This window comes from Petromyzon marinus, chromosome 4 (genome assembly GCF_048934315.1).
Source record: "Petromyzon marinus isolate PM22_M1 ecotype Great Lakes invasive population chromosome 4, UKy_Petmar_22M1.pri1.0, whole genome shotgun sequence".
In the NCBI taxonomy this organism is placed as follows: domain Eukaryota; kingdom Metazoa; phylum Chordata; class Hyperoartia; order Petromyzontiformes; family Petromyzontidae; genus Petromyzon; species Petromyzon marinus.
This window is the reverse complement of record NC_133670.1, coordinates 22,005,816-22,022,949: the sequence shown is the minus strand read 5'-3', so window position 1 is coordinate 22,022,949 and position 17,134 is coordinate 22,005,816. Positions and strand designations below refer to the sequence as shown.

General features: G+C 41.6%; 1 protein-coding gene across 1 annotated transcript; it reads right to left on the bottom strand.

Annotated features, from left to right (window-relative positions):
• Positions 1-10,153: 10,153 nt before the first annotated feature.
• On the bottom strand, positions 10,154-16,872 carry LOC116938322 (uncharacterized). Its single transcript, XM_032945433.2, has 2 exons — positions 15,602-16,872; positions 10,154-14,552 (listed from the first exon to the last, which is right to left on the bottom strand). Exons 1-2 carry the CDS (start codon positions 16,358-16,360, stop codon positions 14,217-14,219), a joined length of 1,095 nt encoding a protein of 364 aa, XP_032801324.1. The 5' UTR covers positions 16,361-16,872; the 3' UTR covers positions 10,154-14,216.
• Positions 16,873-17,134: the final 262 nt, after the last annotated feature.

Sequence of the window (17,134 nt, the reverse complement as noted above, 5' to 3'; positions counted from 1 at the left end):
TGGGTGATTCAATTAGTTTGCCCCAGCAGAAAGGGACCATATCACTGAAGTGATGTGTTGAAAAACCATAACATTTAAACCATATCACAGAGTTAAACTAAACATATGTATATACCTGTATGATATATAAGCCAGCAAGCATTTTTTAAAAATACATGGACCTCTCTGCTTATGAACGAGTTAGGTTCCAGAGGCCTGTTCGTAAGTCGATTTGTTCGGAAGTCCAACTTTACTCCTGATGATTACAAATATGTTGTGCGGCATGTACACTAAACACGGGGAATGGCTTTAAGAGTTGTATAATCGCCTGTAGATGTAGATGGCACTGGTTCTTCATGTTCTCCAGATGTAGATGCCACAACCGCCATTTATTGCGCGGCGGTTGAACTTACGACTCTTGGTCCGAACAGGAAACTGGACATACAGACATGTCTGTTCGTATTTATGAGAGTTCGTAAGTCGAATGTTCGTAAGTAGAGGATTCCATTTTATATTATGATATGATGTGGACGGTTAGGCGCAGTTGATGGGCCCGTCTGGATCACACACGTGACGCCACCTTCATATCAACAGTTTGCACATAACACCGTGCAGACTAAGATCATTGCTTGCCATTCAGATGACACATCTCGTTATACAATTGGTGCTAAAAAAAACCATAGCGTTAATAAATTGCGTTGTAATTTCGCATAGTACATCGGAAATGACGAAATGTGCAGTGGACACCTACGGGCTATTTGCCCATGGATCGTGATGATGATGATATAGTAAATACACAACACTGTTCTGCTTTTAATAATTATAGTAACGATGTGGTATGCTTAGAAACACCTGTCCCGTTTGTTTTCGTTGAACTTTACACGGTTCCAAACACCGCGGTGGCTTTGGTTTGTGCCATATTCGTACATCCTGAGGAAGGAAAAAAAACATCCACAAAGCATCATTATCTCCGTAACCTTTTGGCTTTATGCAGTGTGAGCCAACCACTGCAGGTTTGGGGTGTGGGGCTTTGAAGAGCCCTACTATGCACGGCACAGTGAGTCAGTGTTGTTTTCACGTGACAGAAGACTTTTAGGCGGCCCCCTGTTTACGAAATACGGAGGCAGAATTCAGTTTGTTCAGCAGGCCGGGGAGATCCCCGTTAAAGTAAACCGCCAGTACAGTTCTCGGGGAGGATTGGAAATAAAGGAACATTGAAAAACCAGCCAGCTCCCCCACGCCCCACAGCAGTGATTTAAGAGGTTTTAGACGATGGGCATTACCGTGGGCCCGCTGTTTTTGCATGTTATTGTCCTTGAACTTTTCAAATGTCTCCCTAACGAGTGTGGCTATCGCGAGGAAACAGAAGGGAACGTGTTTTCTTTTGTACCTTAAATATAAACAAGTGCACTCATTGCATTATAAATAAACATGTTCTCGGCACACACCTATCGGTGTGACTTTGCAAAAGTCACTCCAGTTGTTCCACACACACAGAGTATTGTTAAACCAATGCAGCATGATACACGTGCATATATATTGTTTTTACAAGATAGCAATATACTTGTTATTTGCTCCGTGAAATAGCCAACACTCCTTTAACAATAATATTCTTGCGTATAGCAATATGTTCAGGAGTTAAATTCCAGTGTCAAGGTCTGCTTGCCACGAAAGGGCTTCAGGAGAGAATGTGTCATGTTGCTGCTGTTCCTCCGTTGAAGGAGTGCATTCTACAATGGTTTGTTACCACTGTGTATGCTTCTACCTACTCAATTCACAAGAGCTTAGGCACTTTGCCTCTTACACAAAGAAGGTTTAAATTTGTTTACATTATCAAAGCACATTGAGAGGAGCGGGGAAATGCGGGGGCAGTGGTTTGGAAATTTGGATGTGGACTGATTAAATTGAGCTCTATTCTCGGCCATGACTAGCAGCGTCAGTGGTAATGAATGTCTAAACTTTTCCTAGGGACTTCTTCCCCCTTCACCAACCCGCACTGGCTATCGTGATGAAGTGTGATCAAATAGCCCTCATGGCTGACATGGTTTTGGGAGGAGGCATTCATCCAGCAGTGGATTGACAGAGGGCCGTAAATTATGCCAATTGCGTTATCCCCCTTGTTCAGGAATAATTGTGTTTACATAAAATTACCATTGTAATGCTTCAAGGATAGTTATCATATAAGCTAAGATAAGGTTACATATGCTATTGTAAAAACAGCCTAACCTTAATGCAACCCTTCTACAACTCAGATTTAGTCACTGCACAGAATAAAGAAGGCCAATTGGGAAGAACGGCCTGTTGGCTGTGATTGTGTAATGAATCCAATGTATGCTGGGGAAAGGACACACGGGTTTATTTTTGGCGTCTCATTTGAAAAAAAAGACTCAATGACTGTGAAGTTAACATTGGACTGCAGTCGACACTGGAGTCTGCGTTTCAAACACCCCTTTATACACACGTACACTATTTGAATACGTGTGGATCAATTTCAGCAATTAACCAACCATTCAGTAGTTACATTGAGTATTTTCATTACGCCAATCTGTAGTGTCTAATTATTTGGTTTGTGTTGTTTTAATTCACCACATTACAAAGCTTGCGCATATATATTAGGAAGCCACTTTTAAATTTGAATTGAAAACTCATCTCTTTAGAACTGCTTTTTGTTTTTAGTATGTACGACGCTAAAGAAGTGTGGTTCTTAACCTTTACTGCAGCTTTGCACCCCTTTGGTTCTCAGTCGTTCTTTTTTTTAAAAAAAATATTGTTAATAAATACATAGGTTTGATGAGATGCAGTAGCTTTATTTACGCGCTTGTGCTTAATTTGTACTTTCCATGATTTACCTTCTAAAAAACGTCTGGCATGACTCGCACTCCCACTGCACTAGTGTATTTAATTAGTTGCATCCCTGCCTCTAAAGCCATATTCAAGCAACCAAAAACAGTTTGCTCAAGTGTACGGGCCACAGGCAACCATGTCGATGGAAAGCTGCAGGGAAAGCAATGCCTGCAAGTGTGGTGGGGCGATGGTAGTTTTCAGTTACCACGTCCTTAAGTTTAAAACGCAGGCAACTCTCCCCAGAGCATTACCCCGACTTTCAACAACAGTTCCCACACATTCCTTTCGCGATACCGCGGGTTCGCTCTCGCGATGGCCATGTGCGCGCTGATAACAACGCCGGTGGTTACATTTTACTTGATAACATGCTGGCATCTTTAGGCTCTATACGCTCATTAATTGAACCCACCTTTTGTCTCATATTCCTTGAATGTTTCGACAGGAAGAGCAAACAATTGCGCTTGTCTTGAACGGATGTTTTCATTGACATTTGTCCAGTATTTGTTGAAAATGTATGGCAAATTAACACGCAGTACTTACCATAGGGTTTAAAATGTTAATGGTGTTTATATGCATTCTTTATTTATTATAAAGAAAGCTGCGGTGGAGAAATGTTAACTATCTTGCCTGGTATACAGGATGTCGTGGTTTCGATCCCGACCCTGGAATTTGCATGTTCTCCACGTGGTCGCGTGGATTTTATTTTTCGGGTCCTCCGGTTTTTTTCCTCCACATTTAGAAACATCCATTTAGAGAATTTGGCTGATATAGATTTCCACATGATAAGCCAATTCATTGGGCTATCATTTATAGCCAGGTCGCTTCTGAAAAATAGCTATATAACTCAGTGGGCCTTACCTGGTAAAATAAAAACATTGTTTAGTTGAATAGTTGTACGTATTATGCTGAACTCTACACTTCTTATATTTAGGGGGGATCTCTCGAGTGCCCCCGAGTAAAGTGCTTCCAGCAGTACCGTGAACAATTATAAGGTACAGTGCAGCAGGGCTGCACTGTACCTTATAATTCTTATCTTACTACTGTATTGTGGAGGGTTACAGGCTCCTCATTGCATCCCTCCTAGTGGATGCAATGCAACAATGATGGATTTATTTTCAAATAATCCAACAACCTCATCTCCATGTTTGCTGGCTTACAAACAAGAACCACCTCATTTAGAACATTCAAGTGCAAAAGACAGCATAAATAACGATTTAAAATACGAGTTAATTTTGCTTTGTGCCATGTAACGGAAGCGCGCTTCCAGCTCTGAGTCTATAAAAGAGGGACACTTATTTAATGGCGTGATTAACTTGATTTCATTACGATTGAGTGATATAAATTTCGTGCAGGATTTGTAAAGCAGGAAAAAGACACGTGGCATATGCCATGTTGAACATTCAAAGAATGTGGCCAATTATTTACCGTAAGATATAATAACAATATACTTGTAATACTATAATTGTACAATATACTTGTAATTTTATATTTATTGTAAACTATTGTAATGTAACACAGTAAAACTTTGATTCAAGTGGCTTTGCCAATATACCAGAGGCAATTTTAGGCACTTCACATATTTATGAACAATTATAAACAGCATGTGAAATTTCTATTTAAAGCTTTCGTGACTGCAAGGATTCATCTTCTTTGGTTCTTTCGGTAAAGTCACGTAGAATGAGAATAAAATAATAAATTGATAAAATAAAATAACAGAGACTCGTCCCTTCACCTGATGAAGGCCGCTTGTGTTGTGGCCGAAACGTCGTGAGAATTTTATTGTGTTATTTTATTTTATAAATTTATTATTTTATTCTCATTCTACGTGACTTTACCGAAAGAACCAAAGAAGCATGTTAAATTTTCAAGCCCTGGACATCGAATGTAAAGTGTACATGATAGAGTATCCACATTTAAATACAAAACTGATTGCATGTGTGCGAAACTATTGGTGCGAAATGTTGATAAAAACGCATCACTCCTCGTATGCAAACAGAGTAGTACGGAGTTAGACTGATGGCCTAAATCTAAGTTTTCTTGTGGTTGCTGTTGTTTGACTTGCATCCCACTGGGATTTTTTTGCACACAGCGTTGGTGTACGGTGCTATTTCAGGAATATTTTGCTGTTTTTTTTCATGGATTTTCTGTTTGCACAGTCACATAGTCACTTTAAGATATTTTTCTTGTTCGTGTTTTTGTTTTTTGTTTGTTGTGGTTGCACCCGATTCAAGAGCCGAATGGCTCACAGGTCTATACCAAAATAAATAAACTGAAAAAAACCCTGAAAATTAAATAAAATAAAGAGTAAAACTACAGGATTTCAAGTACTTCCGTGGCAAGGACATGCGTCGCACGAATCTATATTGAGCAATGTATACTTTTCCATTGGAAATGTGTTCAGTATTATACACGTGAGTCGTGTACAGATTCTCCCTTGTTCAGCCGGTGCCGTGAGCGAGCTGACGCCTATACTCGTTGGTTCTATTCGGTAAAGTCACGTGACTTTACCGAATAGAACCAAAGAGTATATGGATCCTTGCAGTCACGAAAGCTTCAAATCTGGAGCTGACGCCTGTTTGATGACTTCATCCTATTCAGAGGTGAAACGTTGTGGTTGATCGCCGCCAACCGTTCTGTATTGGAATCGCATTTTTGCGCTTCTCCAGCCGTGTTGAGCGGTGGCCATTAGACGCTTACACGGATTACAAGTGTAGTGACATCGCGGGATGTCCACGTGCAGTGCCGGCCCGAGAGAGACATGACGTGCGGTGTAAGGGGCATGTCCATATATGACGTCACGCGATTTTGGACGATTTTTGACCCCCCCCCCCATCCTCGTCACACGGCGTCACAAAAAGTCAGACCCCCCCCTTCAAATATGACGTCACAAAGCTCTGCCTCCCCCCCCCTCCAAAAAAATAACATGCTTCAAATCGCTTTAAACTATTGTTATTGTAGTGCGTATTTAATGTGGCGCTGCACTCTGATGTTGTAGGAGAAAACATTTATTAAAACGTCTATTTAATTAAGTAGAACGTGTTGTCTATATTTATTTATAAAGTTGCGCATTTTGATGTGACGTCACATTTCTCAACCCCCCCCCCCTCGTCACACATCGTCACAAATGTCTGACCCCCTCCCCCCCCCCAGGTGCGTGACGTCATTTATGGACGGCCCCTAAAGCACAGTCCGTGATAACACGTGAGATGCGTACGTAGGCTGAACAAAGACTGAGGCGTGTGTGGGTGCATCTCGAAGCATCCAGCAGCATCCCGCCTCGTGTGATGCTACGCCGAGGCCGCCGTACGACCGCTTATTCCTACTCGTTCTGTTCACTCAGTCGCGTTACATCCAATTCGCATCCGCGTTATAAAAAAAATGTGTTCACTAATACATTCATCTTGTCGTGTCCAATTCGCGTTACGAAAACAACACGCGGCGTTCTAGCAGAACGGAATATACTCGGGGACCCATCACCACGTGACGCATTTCCATGTTTACCAAATTAAATCCTCAATTCAAAATAAACTCGTTCCCACACTGCATGTGTAATGCTACGCCGAGGCCGCCGTACAACCGCTTATTCCTACTCGCGCGACGTGGTTCTGTTCACTCGATCGCGTTATATCTAATTTGCATCCGCGTTATTAACAATATGTTCCCTAATACTTTCATCACGTTATATCCGATAAGCGTTATGAAAACACGTGCTATAGGATAACAGACTGCGCAAACTATATCGAGTTGTAAAACCACGCCAATATAATATCATCAATAACTTGAGATAAACAGATTATCGGCTGATTGAGTGGCTAAAAAAACAAACAAACCCAGATCTTTTTCTATGTGGGAAGTGCATGGGATGATGGCCCATGTATGTCACCGATGATGGAGTGGCATCCAAAGAAGAAAAAACCTCGAGAAAACATCCACTGCAGAGAAAGTTGATGACATCAGTCCCTGTGCAGGAGTTTGAGGGATTGTTACATTGTGATGGTGACATTTTTGAGGCGGCCTTCATCCAGCAGCGCATAGATCATGGCTCATGGTGATGAATGAGAACATATCATGCTTAGTTTGGGAGAAAGTGTCTTGCGAAATTATAAATAGAAAAACTAATATGTATAAAAAACACCCCACTATTGTACAAATATGTTTGGAATGTTATTATTTATAACCAATGACGACTACTACCAACATGTATTCATCTGTACAGTAAATATATTAATGGAACTGCAAAAGTGGGTTGAGTGCATGCACTGAATGCCCAACTACTGTATTCATTAACGGAGGAAACAGCTTCTGTGTAAGGCTTTGTTCTTAATGTCAGCAGCCACTGAAATATAGGGGCAAAAGTAAAGGTGGAAGCTGTCAGGACTGGTTCTGTCATTGGCTTAGAAGGGTCATCATCTGCACACAAAGGCATCACTCATCTTGTCTCTCAGCAGCTGGCCCTAATCCCGACGTTTCCCTCGGCTTGCATTCAGATGCAACTTTCCATGCACTTTCTTAATTAACTCTGGTAGCTTGCATACTGTGCAATGAGCCTAAGGCAGTTGGGCCCATGTTCCCAAATATGTGCACTTGTTGTGATCGGTATTGGAATCTGCTACATTCCTAAAATGTAGCTTTCCTTTCTGTTTTGCTGATTGACAAATATGAGCGCTCGCTGCAGTGACCACTCAAGCCAGCTGGTAAATGCAATCGTTTTGTTGGTGCCTGCCTTATGTGGCATGTCATCTTTCATGGGTGCTTACGAAAACACGTATAATAATAATGATGATGATGATTATGCGTAGTTATACTTTACACTACTGCGGATATCATAAAGAGTTGAAGGCAATATAATTGCAAGTGTGAGTGTTGGAGGATATTATGCCCGTTAGAGACCTAAAAGTGCCTGGCAAGCTTTGTGTGGGAATATAAGAGTGTGTGGAGTTGGCTTTTGTTTGTATGTATGTTGCAAAAAGTAGTTTAAAAGCATGACTTTAAATCTAGAAATAAAATTGCATAGATCAAGTGGCGTCTTAATATCGGAAGGAAGAGCGTTCCAGACGGCCGCGGGAGCGTTTTTGTTCGATGGCTAGCCAAAAGCTGCTGCGAGGATGACCGGAGTTTGCGTGATGGTTTATGCTCTGTAATGAAATCAGCAAGGTGTTGTGGTTCATTTGTGGCAAGCGCGTTCTGTGTTATGTTGTGGGGTCTGGTGAGAGAAGTCGGGAAAAAATGGGATAGGATAGGGCACACCTGGTTGAGGAGTTTGATGGGAATCATGGAAATATATATAACGCCACAAGGTTGTACTTATTTGAGGCTGAGTCGACCTAGGAGAGGCCCAGGACCAGTTCAGGTAATTGCCTCTCGTGTTAGCCATGAAAAGGAATCGAACTCAGGTCGCTGGGTTCGTAGCGCAAGGTGCTAATCGCTACACGACAACTCACACTTTACCACACGCTCCCTGTCAAATGACTCTGGTTGTATACATTTACTGTGTATGTCTGGATGGACAGGCAGTGGGGTTAAGAATGTCTTTGTTATAAAATAGAAAAAAAGTTATAATGGAATGTAAAAATCGCAAAGTAAAATAAACCATTGCAATGTTACAAGATAAGTGCTTGATTGAATTGTACAATGCTGTTCAATGGAAGTAATCTCATTCATTTCAATTCACATGTCAAATTGAATAACCTTGCTTCTTCTGATCAAATGAATAAAAATTTTCCAAGCATCATAAGCAGCTTTGTTATATATACACACAGTAATGTTTGCTTAGTTGTATTTGGAGATTTTATTTAATCCGACACATTGGGATTACACTCAAATGAGAACTTAAATGCAAAAAGGGATTACATGCCTAAACATCAACCGTATTTATAATACACCTCAGGTTTTCATATTAACGGTCAAAACACTGATTTCACAAATATGTCTGATACATCTACAGTGAATCGGGAAAAAAAACTGGTCTGATGCACTTTATGTTTCTACAGAAGGATTATATTATTAAACTAATACAGTAACTTTCGGGCCCTTTGCCGACCCACTGATGGGTGAAGGCCTCTCCATTCCACGCTGGTCATTTACATGATCTGTTTTCATGATATTTCACTCTGCTGGTCAGACGGAACCAAGGACAAGGTCAGATATGTCACTCTCAGGTTTCAAAGAGCGGTGCACTAAGTATTCTACCACTGCTCTGTCCTTAGTCGGATTATTATTTGATCGTATGCACGCAAAAAAGTGTTTCTTTAAGAGGCCATTACATTATGAAAACTGTATTATTAAAACATTGTGATTGTTAAGATAGCGGAGCTGTACAGGGGACGTAGTGGAGCTGTATAGGGGACAGCGGAGCTGTATAGGGGACGTAGTGGAGATGTATAGGCGACATAGTGGAGCTGTATAGGAGACATAGTGGAGCTGTGTAGGTGACATAGTGGAGCTGTATAGGAGACATAGTGGAGCTGTATAGGTGATATAGTGGAGCTGTATAGGGGAAGTAGTGGAGCTGTATGGGGGACGTGGTGGAGCTGTATAGGGGACATAGTGGAGCTGCATAGAGGACATAGTGGAGCTGTATAGGGGACATAGTGGAGCTGTATAGGGGACATAGTGGAGCTGTATAGGGGACATAATGGAGCTGTATAGGGGACCTAGTGGAGCTGTATAGGGGACATAGCGGAGCTGTATAGGTGACATAGTGGAGCTGTATAGGGGACATAGTGGAGCTGTATAGGGGACATAGTGGAGCTGTATAGGGGACATAGTGGAGCTATATAGGGGACATAGCGGAGCTGTGTAGGGGAGATAGCGGAGCTGTATAGGGGACATAGTGGAGCTGTATAGGAGACATAATGGAGCTGTATAGGGGACATAGAGGAGCTGTATAGGGGACATAGCGGAGCTGTATAGGTGACATAGTGGAGCTGTATAGGGGACATAGCGGAGCTGTATAGGGGAGATAGCGGAGCTGTATAGGGGACATAGTGGAGCTGTATAGGGGACATAGTGGAGCTGTATAGGTGACATAGTGGAGCTGTATAGGTGACATAGCAGAGCTGTATAGGGGACATAGTGAAGCTGTATAGGGGACATAGTGGAGCTGTATAGGGGACATAGCGGAGCTGTATAGGGGACATAGTGAAGCTGTATAGGGGACATAGCAGAGCTGTATAGGTGACATAGTGGAGCTGTATAGGTGACATAGCGGAGCTGTATAGGGGACGTAGTGGAGCTGTATAGGAGACGTAGTGGAGCTGTATAGGGGACATAGCGGAGCTGTATAGGGGACATAGTGGAGTTGTATAGGGGACATAGCGGAGCTGTATAGGTGACATAGTGGAGCTGTATAGGGGACGTAGTGGAGCTGTATAGGGGACGTAGTGGAGCTGTATAGGGGACATAGTGGAGCTGTATAGGGGACATAGCGGAGCTGTATAGGGGACATAGTGGAGCTGTATAGGGGACATAGCGGAGCTGTATAGGTGACATAGTGGAGCTGTATAGGGGACATAGCGGAGCTGTATAGGGGACATAGCGGAGCTGTATAGGGGACATAGCGGAGCTGTATAGGGGACATAGTGGAGCTGTATAGAGGACATAGTGGAGTTGTATAGGGGACATAATGGAGCTGTATAGGGGACGTAGTGGAGCAGTATAGGGGACATAGCGGAGCTGTATAGGGGACGTAGTGGAGCTGTATAGGGGACATAATGGAGCTGTATAGGGGACGTAGTGGAGCTGTATAGGGGACATAATGGAGCTGTATAGGGGACGTAGTGGAGCAGTATAGGGGACATAGCGGATCTGTATAGGGGACGTAGTGGAGCTGTATAGGGGACATAGCGGAGCTGTATAGGGGACGTAGTGGAGCTGTATAGGGGGCATAATGGAGCTGTATAGGGGACGTAGTGGAGCTGTATAGGGGACATAATGAAGCTGTATAGGGGACGTAGTGGAGCTGTATAGGGGACGTAGTGGAGCTGTATAGGGGACATAGTGGAGCTGTATAGGGGACATAGTGGAGCTGTATAGGGGACATAGCGGAGCTGTATAGGTGACATAGTGGAGCTGTATAGGGGACGTAGTGGAGCTGTATAGGGGACGTAGTGGAGCAGTATAGGGGACGTAGTGGAGCAGTATAGGGGACATAGTGGAGCTGTATAGGGGACGTAGTGGAGCTGTATAGGGGACATAGTGGAGCTGTATAGGGGACGTAGTGGAGCTGTATAGAAACTTAGCGGAGCTGTATAGGGAACATAGTGGAGCTGTATAGGGAGATAGCAGAGCTGTATAGGGGAGATAATTATTGTGGGAAGAGACAAATGTTGGTTTCCATTCATGTATTATTCACACTAATTGCTGCAATAAATCATTAACTGGCTTTCAGGAAATGGAACAATCACCTTAGTAGGTATTTAGCCTCATTTGCTTTGTTCTTTAAATGCACCAAGTTGCATAATAGTGCAGAGTATGATTGCATGTTTTTGTAAATTGCTGAGATGCTTCGTGAAAAGCTACTGCTATTGTCCTTCATAGGGTTGAATAACATCCGGGCGCGGTAATGCGCAGCCAGTATAATTTCTGACCCGACAATGGGATTCTTGCCCAATGCTGCAGAGAGATGGCTGGGTTAAATACCATTATTACGATTTTTTTTGAAGATTTAAAATAAGAATAATTCCACATTAAGTAATGCAGCACCGTTTGACTACACCACAGGTGTTTCAGACATTCTATTTGTGACCCTCTGATTGTGGTGGAAGCACAATACTTGTCAATGCTATTTCAGTATTGTCATCATAAAAAAAACCTTTTTTTTCCCGCATCCGTCATCGATGGCCATGGTCGGTTTAGAACTTCATCCCAAATATTGTGCCACACGTAAAGTCTGAGCCTTTGAAAGCCACACCCGTGCGTGCGTTCTCTCCTGCGTCCCAGCATTTTATTTCAACTCCATGACGGATTTTTGGTTATGGGCAAAAGTTAATGGCACGATTTGACATGGGGAAAACGATCGTTGTTTTTAATCCGCTGTAAATAATAAAAGCTGATGTGAACTACTGAATTTGGAGAACCCACCCTATTTAATCAACAGAAAACAATGACACATTTGTCACACTTTTTTTACAGCAATTGTTGATAAAAGTTAAGAATTACATGTTTGTTTACAGTACGGCCTTCATCAGGTGATGAAGGCCGCTTGTGTTGTGGCCGAAACGTCGTGAGAATATTATTGTGTTATTTTATTTTATCAATTTATTATGTTATCCTCATTCTATGTGACTTTACCGAAAGAACCAAAGAAGATGAATCCTTGCAGTCACGAAAGCTTTACATCGAAAAGTACTGCGTAAGTTTGTACATTTTACTTTTTTCCTATTGACAATGAAAACATTTCCTTTTAAAATTCAGTACAATATGAAGGGCTCGATTGTAAAATAGCGCAGCGCAGTGGTTTTGCCCGTTATACTAATAACCTGGTGACCTCAATTCAATTCCCAGCCAAGGTTAACATAAGTGGTGAGCGATATCTGATCCGGTCCTGCCAATCTCTCCTTCACCAACCTGCACCCGTCAGCATGATGAAGTATGGTCAAACAATCCCCATGACTGACACTGTGCGTGGAGGTTTTCATTCAACAGTCGATTGACAAACGGCTGTGAATAAAAATAAAATGAGGAAATAGAATATAAGAGTACTGTACTCTGAATAGCAGTTTTCAACCAAATATTTTCATGGCAACATGCATGTTGAGCTGTTCACAATGCCAGTAATGCTCAGAATAAAATATATACTAGAAATGCAACTGTTTGAGGTTTAGTGTGTATTTTTTTAAATACATGGGGAAGACATTATCAGAGAATGTTATTTGTCTTAAATGCCTACCCATTTTACTATTGCACATACCGAAGATATGAATTTCAGAAATATTATTGGACTTAAATGCAAAAGAATAAAAATGAATGCGAATGCAGTTAAATACTTTATTGTACAGTATTTTAGAGGGAATTAAGTAGATGTTGTTGATAGCTATCTCTAATTAATGGCTGCACCTGATATTGTGACTACCTATGCTCAATTACTTTGCCTGATGTTGCATTATTCATGGTGGCTGCAGTCGCTAAATAGATGGGCAATTAAGATATTATTAATATATTGTCCACAGTTTGTGTAATTGTGCACAGAGGGCAACAAAGGAACTGTGTTAAATATGCGCAATTATGATTCATAATTGATATTTGAGTTAGGCCATGTAACGATATGATACAATTTGTGTCGTTAAGAACCCTCAACCACCCGACACACATGTATACACCAATTGTTATTGTTTCAGTTGCCCGATAAGTTGCCTCACAATCATCAGAATCAAATTTAGTGATGGGATACGACGTTTCGTTTTAAACTACTTCACACATCATCAAGACAAACCCAGGAAGTTTGAGTAACAATCCAGGAAATCAGAATCTTTCACAACACAAATTTGGGTCAGATCATTAATGTGGTCCGAGCCAATTCGGAAATCGTGAACCATAATTTTGACTGAAAAAAACCGTGTAAGTTATTCATCATTATCACTGCCAGTCAGCACTTCTCGGTGGCTACAATGTACCGAATGCATAAAATATAGATGGTCTTTGTCTCAAAGTGAAACCCCCTGAGGATTTATATTGTCCATTACGAAGCTGTTTTTGCTGTCTTCATTCATAAAACACAAAGCTAATGTTAGCGGGATACTCACAAAAAGTATGGGGAAACGGTTTTTTAAAACATATAATACAATTTACCCATCCTTTTATATTTTCTTCTACATAACCCACTAAGAAGTCTCCGTTATTAAAATGCAATACAATTACAAGCATCATAACACTCTCACCCATTTTCAAATCCCATTTAGTACAATTGTATCATCACGTAAAAGATTGCTTTACTTGAATTCACTTATTTTCCTTTCTTGGAATATTTACTCGATCTTTTGTTTTGCACATCTTACAGATTACAAAAAAAATGCATTTTTAAATACCAGCACAATTATCTAGCATGATAGCCTATATAGATTCAGAGTCGTACATCTATAGGGTGTGCATTCATAACCTGTTCATGAGCAAAGTACAAACTCCAGCCATTGACCAATAAGCCCTCTTGTCACTGACCGCAACCTGCCACTACCTTGTGAACCCTCAGATTCGAGTGCCCCCGAACTTATAAAAGAGTTGGATATTGAGGAAAACAGTAAATACAACCCCCCTCTCTCCAATGTGTTGTCCGGTTGCACGCGAGAAACTTTACAGCATGTGGGGCAAAATGCCGGGACAGCATTCCCAACAACACGTGTTACATCGGAGAGATATTACGCACAATAATGCAACCTCCCTCTGTTGGGGATGTCCACTCAGGGCATATCGTTGTCTTCCGTCCAATGCTTGCCCGTGCGCTTCTTGCGGTTGCGCTCAGCCATGACGATGGCGGCGACGATGGCGACGGCCACGGTGATGGTTATGATGAGAATTGTGGCCGTCTCGGCGATGCACAGCTGACTGTCCATGCTGGCCAGCGTCCTGTTCTGCAACGACGGGGGCCAGTGGCACTCGACGTGGCCATAGTCCTCGATGGCCAGGCGGCGCACCTGCTCCAGTTTGTTGAACACTCGCTGCAGCTCGCAGTCGCACGCCCAGGGATTGTGGGACAGCTGAATCTGCGTGTCCTGCGTGTCGATGTTCATGAACACCTGCGTGGCACGTAGGGATGGACAGGGCAGGCATGAAACACTCTGGCATTCACGCGCGAGCTGAACTTTTAAAGCCACAGCGCGGTTATTAACTGAAATAAATTGCATTGGTTGTATTTAGAAGGACGTGGTTTGATTTGACGATAATATATTTTAAATGGGTACTTTTTCTTCTCAGTGTAGGCTTCAAAAAGTAAAATTTTACTATTTGAAAATATACATTTGGAAAGAAAATGTCTTATTTGTTGTGCTGATGGGTCGTAGGCCATGGAAGAAAAGAAGGTTTTGGTCCATCAGCATATGGGCCTTCTGGACCAATGTTTTCCAGGCTAAACTCTGTTGATGAGACTCAGTTAAAGTTGAAACCAGTCTGAGGTTTCACTGCTTAATCAGACTGGAAAACACTGGTCAAGGAATTCCAAAGGCAAGTTGATATAAAATAGTTTTTAGTGTTTTATTAGGTAAGACAAACACATGTATGTTACGTAATAAACTATGTTCCATTGTATACTGTATATCATGACAACATTTGATCTGAAGGTGTGGCAAGCGGTGTAAGAATGTATGTATTTTAATAAAGAGTGACCCAATTGGATTAACACTAGCATTAAAACCTTTCAATTGTGTAGTTTTACATTTAATATTTGATCTTTATCATTATTAATATCTATTTGTATAGTTCCTCTTCAAATTGCATTTAAAAATGGAACTAAATTTCACTAAAGAAAAACGAGTTAAATTCGTTTATTTATGCTAAAGAAGCCAGCTGTAACCTTAAAAATAAGTCCTAAATACATTTCAAAAGGGAATTCATGTGTGTATTAATGTTAAGGGAAGTCAGTTTTAACATTGGTTAAAATACATGAAATAACCCTTTGTGATTTGTTAAAATATAATAACACTTTGCGTCCTGACTTTTGGGCTACAGTGTATATTCCTTGAGGATGTTTCCATCATAACCAATCATGCCACGTGTGAGCACAGATTTTGTTTTGCTCTCCAAAGGTGGGTGCATTGTTTATCCAGAGCAAACACACAGTTTCAGTTACCTTAAATGTTATGTCACTCATGTTATTGTAGCTCAGATCCAAAATTATCAAGCTGCGCAGAGACACAAAGGTGGTGGGCTCGATTGTGGCAATGCTGTTGTTCTGAAGTTCAAGGACCTCCAAGTGCTGCAGCATCGAGAACATCCCATCTGTGAGCACCTCCAGGTAGTTGTTGTTGAGATTCATGTGGCGAAGTCGAGTCAGACTACGGAAGGCACCCGCTTCAACGTGTGCTATCATGTTGCTGTCCAATTTGAGGCTTTCCAGCTGTCCCAGACAATGAAACTGCGCGTACGATACGTTCATAATTTCATTGTCGGTGAATTTCAGCTCGGTCAATTCGGACAGGCCGTGGCAGAATCCATTCGGGAGGTCTTTTATTCTGTTACCGCTCAGGTCCAGCTTCCGCAAGTTGTCCAGGTCCTGGAAGGCGCTCTCTGCGATGTGTGCGACGTTGCTGTTTCTGACCACGAGGATGTGCAACCTCCGCAGGAGGGTCATGGTTCCTGGACCGATGCGGGTGATGTTGTTGTTGGAAAAATCCACGTGCTCCGCGTCTTGAGGAATTTCACTCGGAATGGCGGAGAGGCCTGCCGCCGTACAGTTGACAAACTTTGCACCTTGGAAGCACGTGCATTCGCTGAAGCACTGGCTAACGGTAGTCCCGTGAAGAGCGTTGACAGTGCTCCTGGCACTGAGCAGTATGAACAGCACGTACTGGACCGTGGAACTGAGGATCACACTCCCCATTTTGTCCATTTTAATGCTCGTCAGACCTGTGAATAGGGAATCCGTGTAAACAATTTTAGTGCATTTAGGTACATTTGCGTGCAATATATATGAGTACAATACTGTCTTAGTAATTATAGAATTACAGTGCTCGATGTTGCATTTAATAGAGGGTAACTAATTTATCAAATACCACAAGTCTTGAAAAATTGCTTAAAGAGGTTGTACAACATTTACATATAAAGCCCCAACAATTTTGTTTTTAATTAAATGTTTCCCATAGAACCTCAAAGCACAACAGTGTTAAAAATAAACTTAAAATTACAATGTGTTGCAAATATAAAGGGGGGGGGGGGGTGGATATAAATTGATGTGTGGCATTTTTTGTTGAGTTTAGGGAGCAGAAATACACAGGGTTGGCAGCTGTTGGCTTATTAATAGGTTATTGCTATTTTAAAGCCTAAACTATCATTTAGGTTTAGTACGAGTATACGATGATCATATAAAATAGACAATTGTCATTGTGCTACTTCATGATGTATCCTATCCACGCTGAATTTACCCTCTGCAGTAATATTTAAATACAATAAGTGCAGCTATCCAGAAATGTGATAACTGAACTGAAGTGTTTGTTTTTCTGTAGAGACCTTGTTATTTTGTTAATATCCAAGTTATTGAACTCTTGTAATGAGCTTTTACGATATGATATTCACAGGACATCGAACACTTTTGACAATGTAATTTCTGACGTAGATTCCACGTCTGAATAGTAACACAAACGCTGGCTTCATGAGATACTTTTAA

Coding starts and splice junctions, on each gene's coding strand:
- LOC116938322 (XM_032945433.2), bottom strand. CDS start 16,360: ATGGACAAAATGGGGAGTGTGATCCTCAGTTCCACGGTCCAGTACGTG. Junction 14,553..15,601: donor TGAGTGACATAACATTTAAG/GTAACTGAAACT, acceptor CGTGCCACGCAG/GTGTTCATGAACATCGACAC.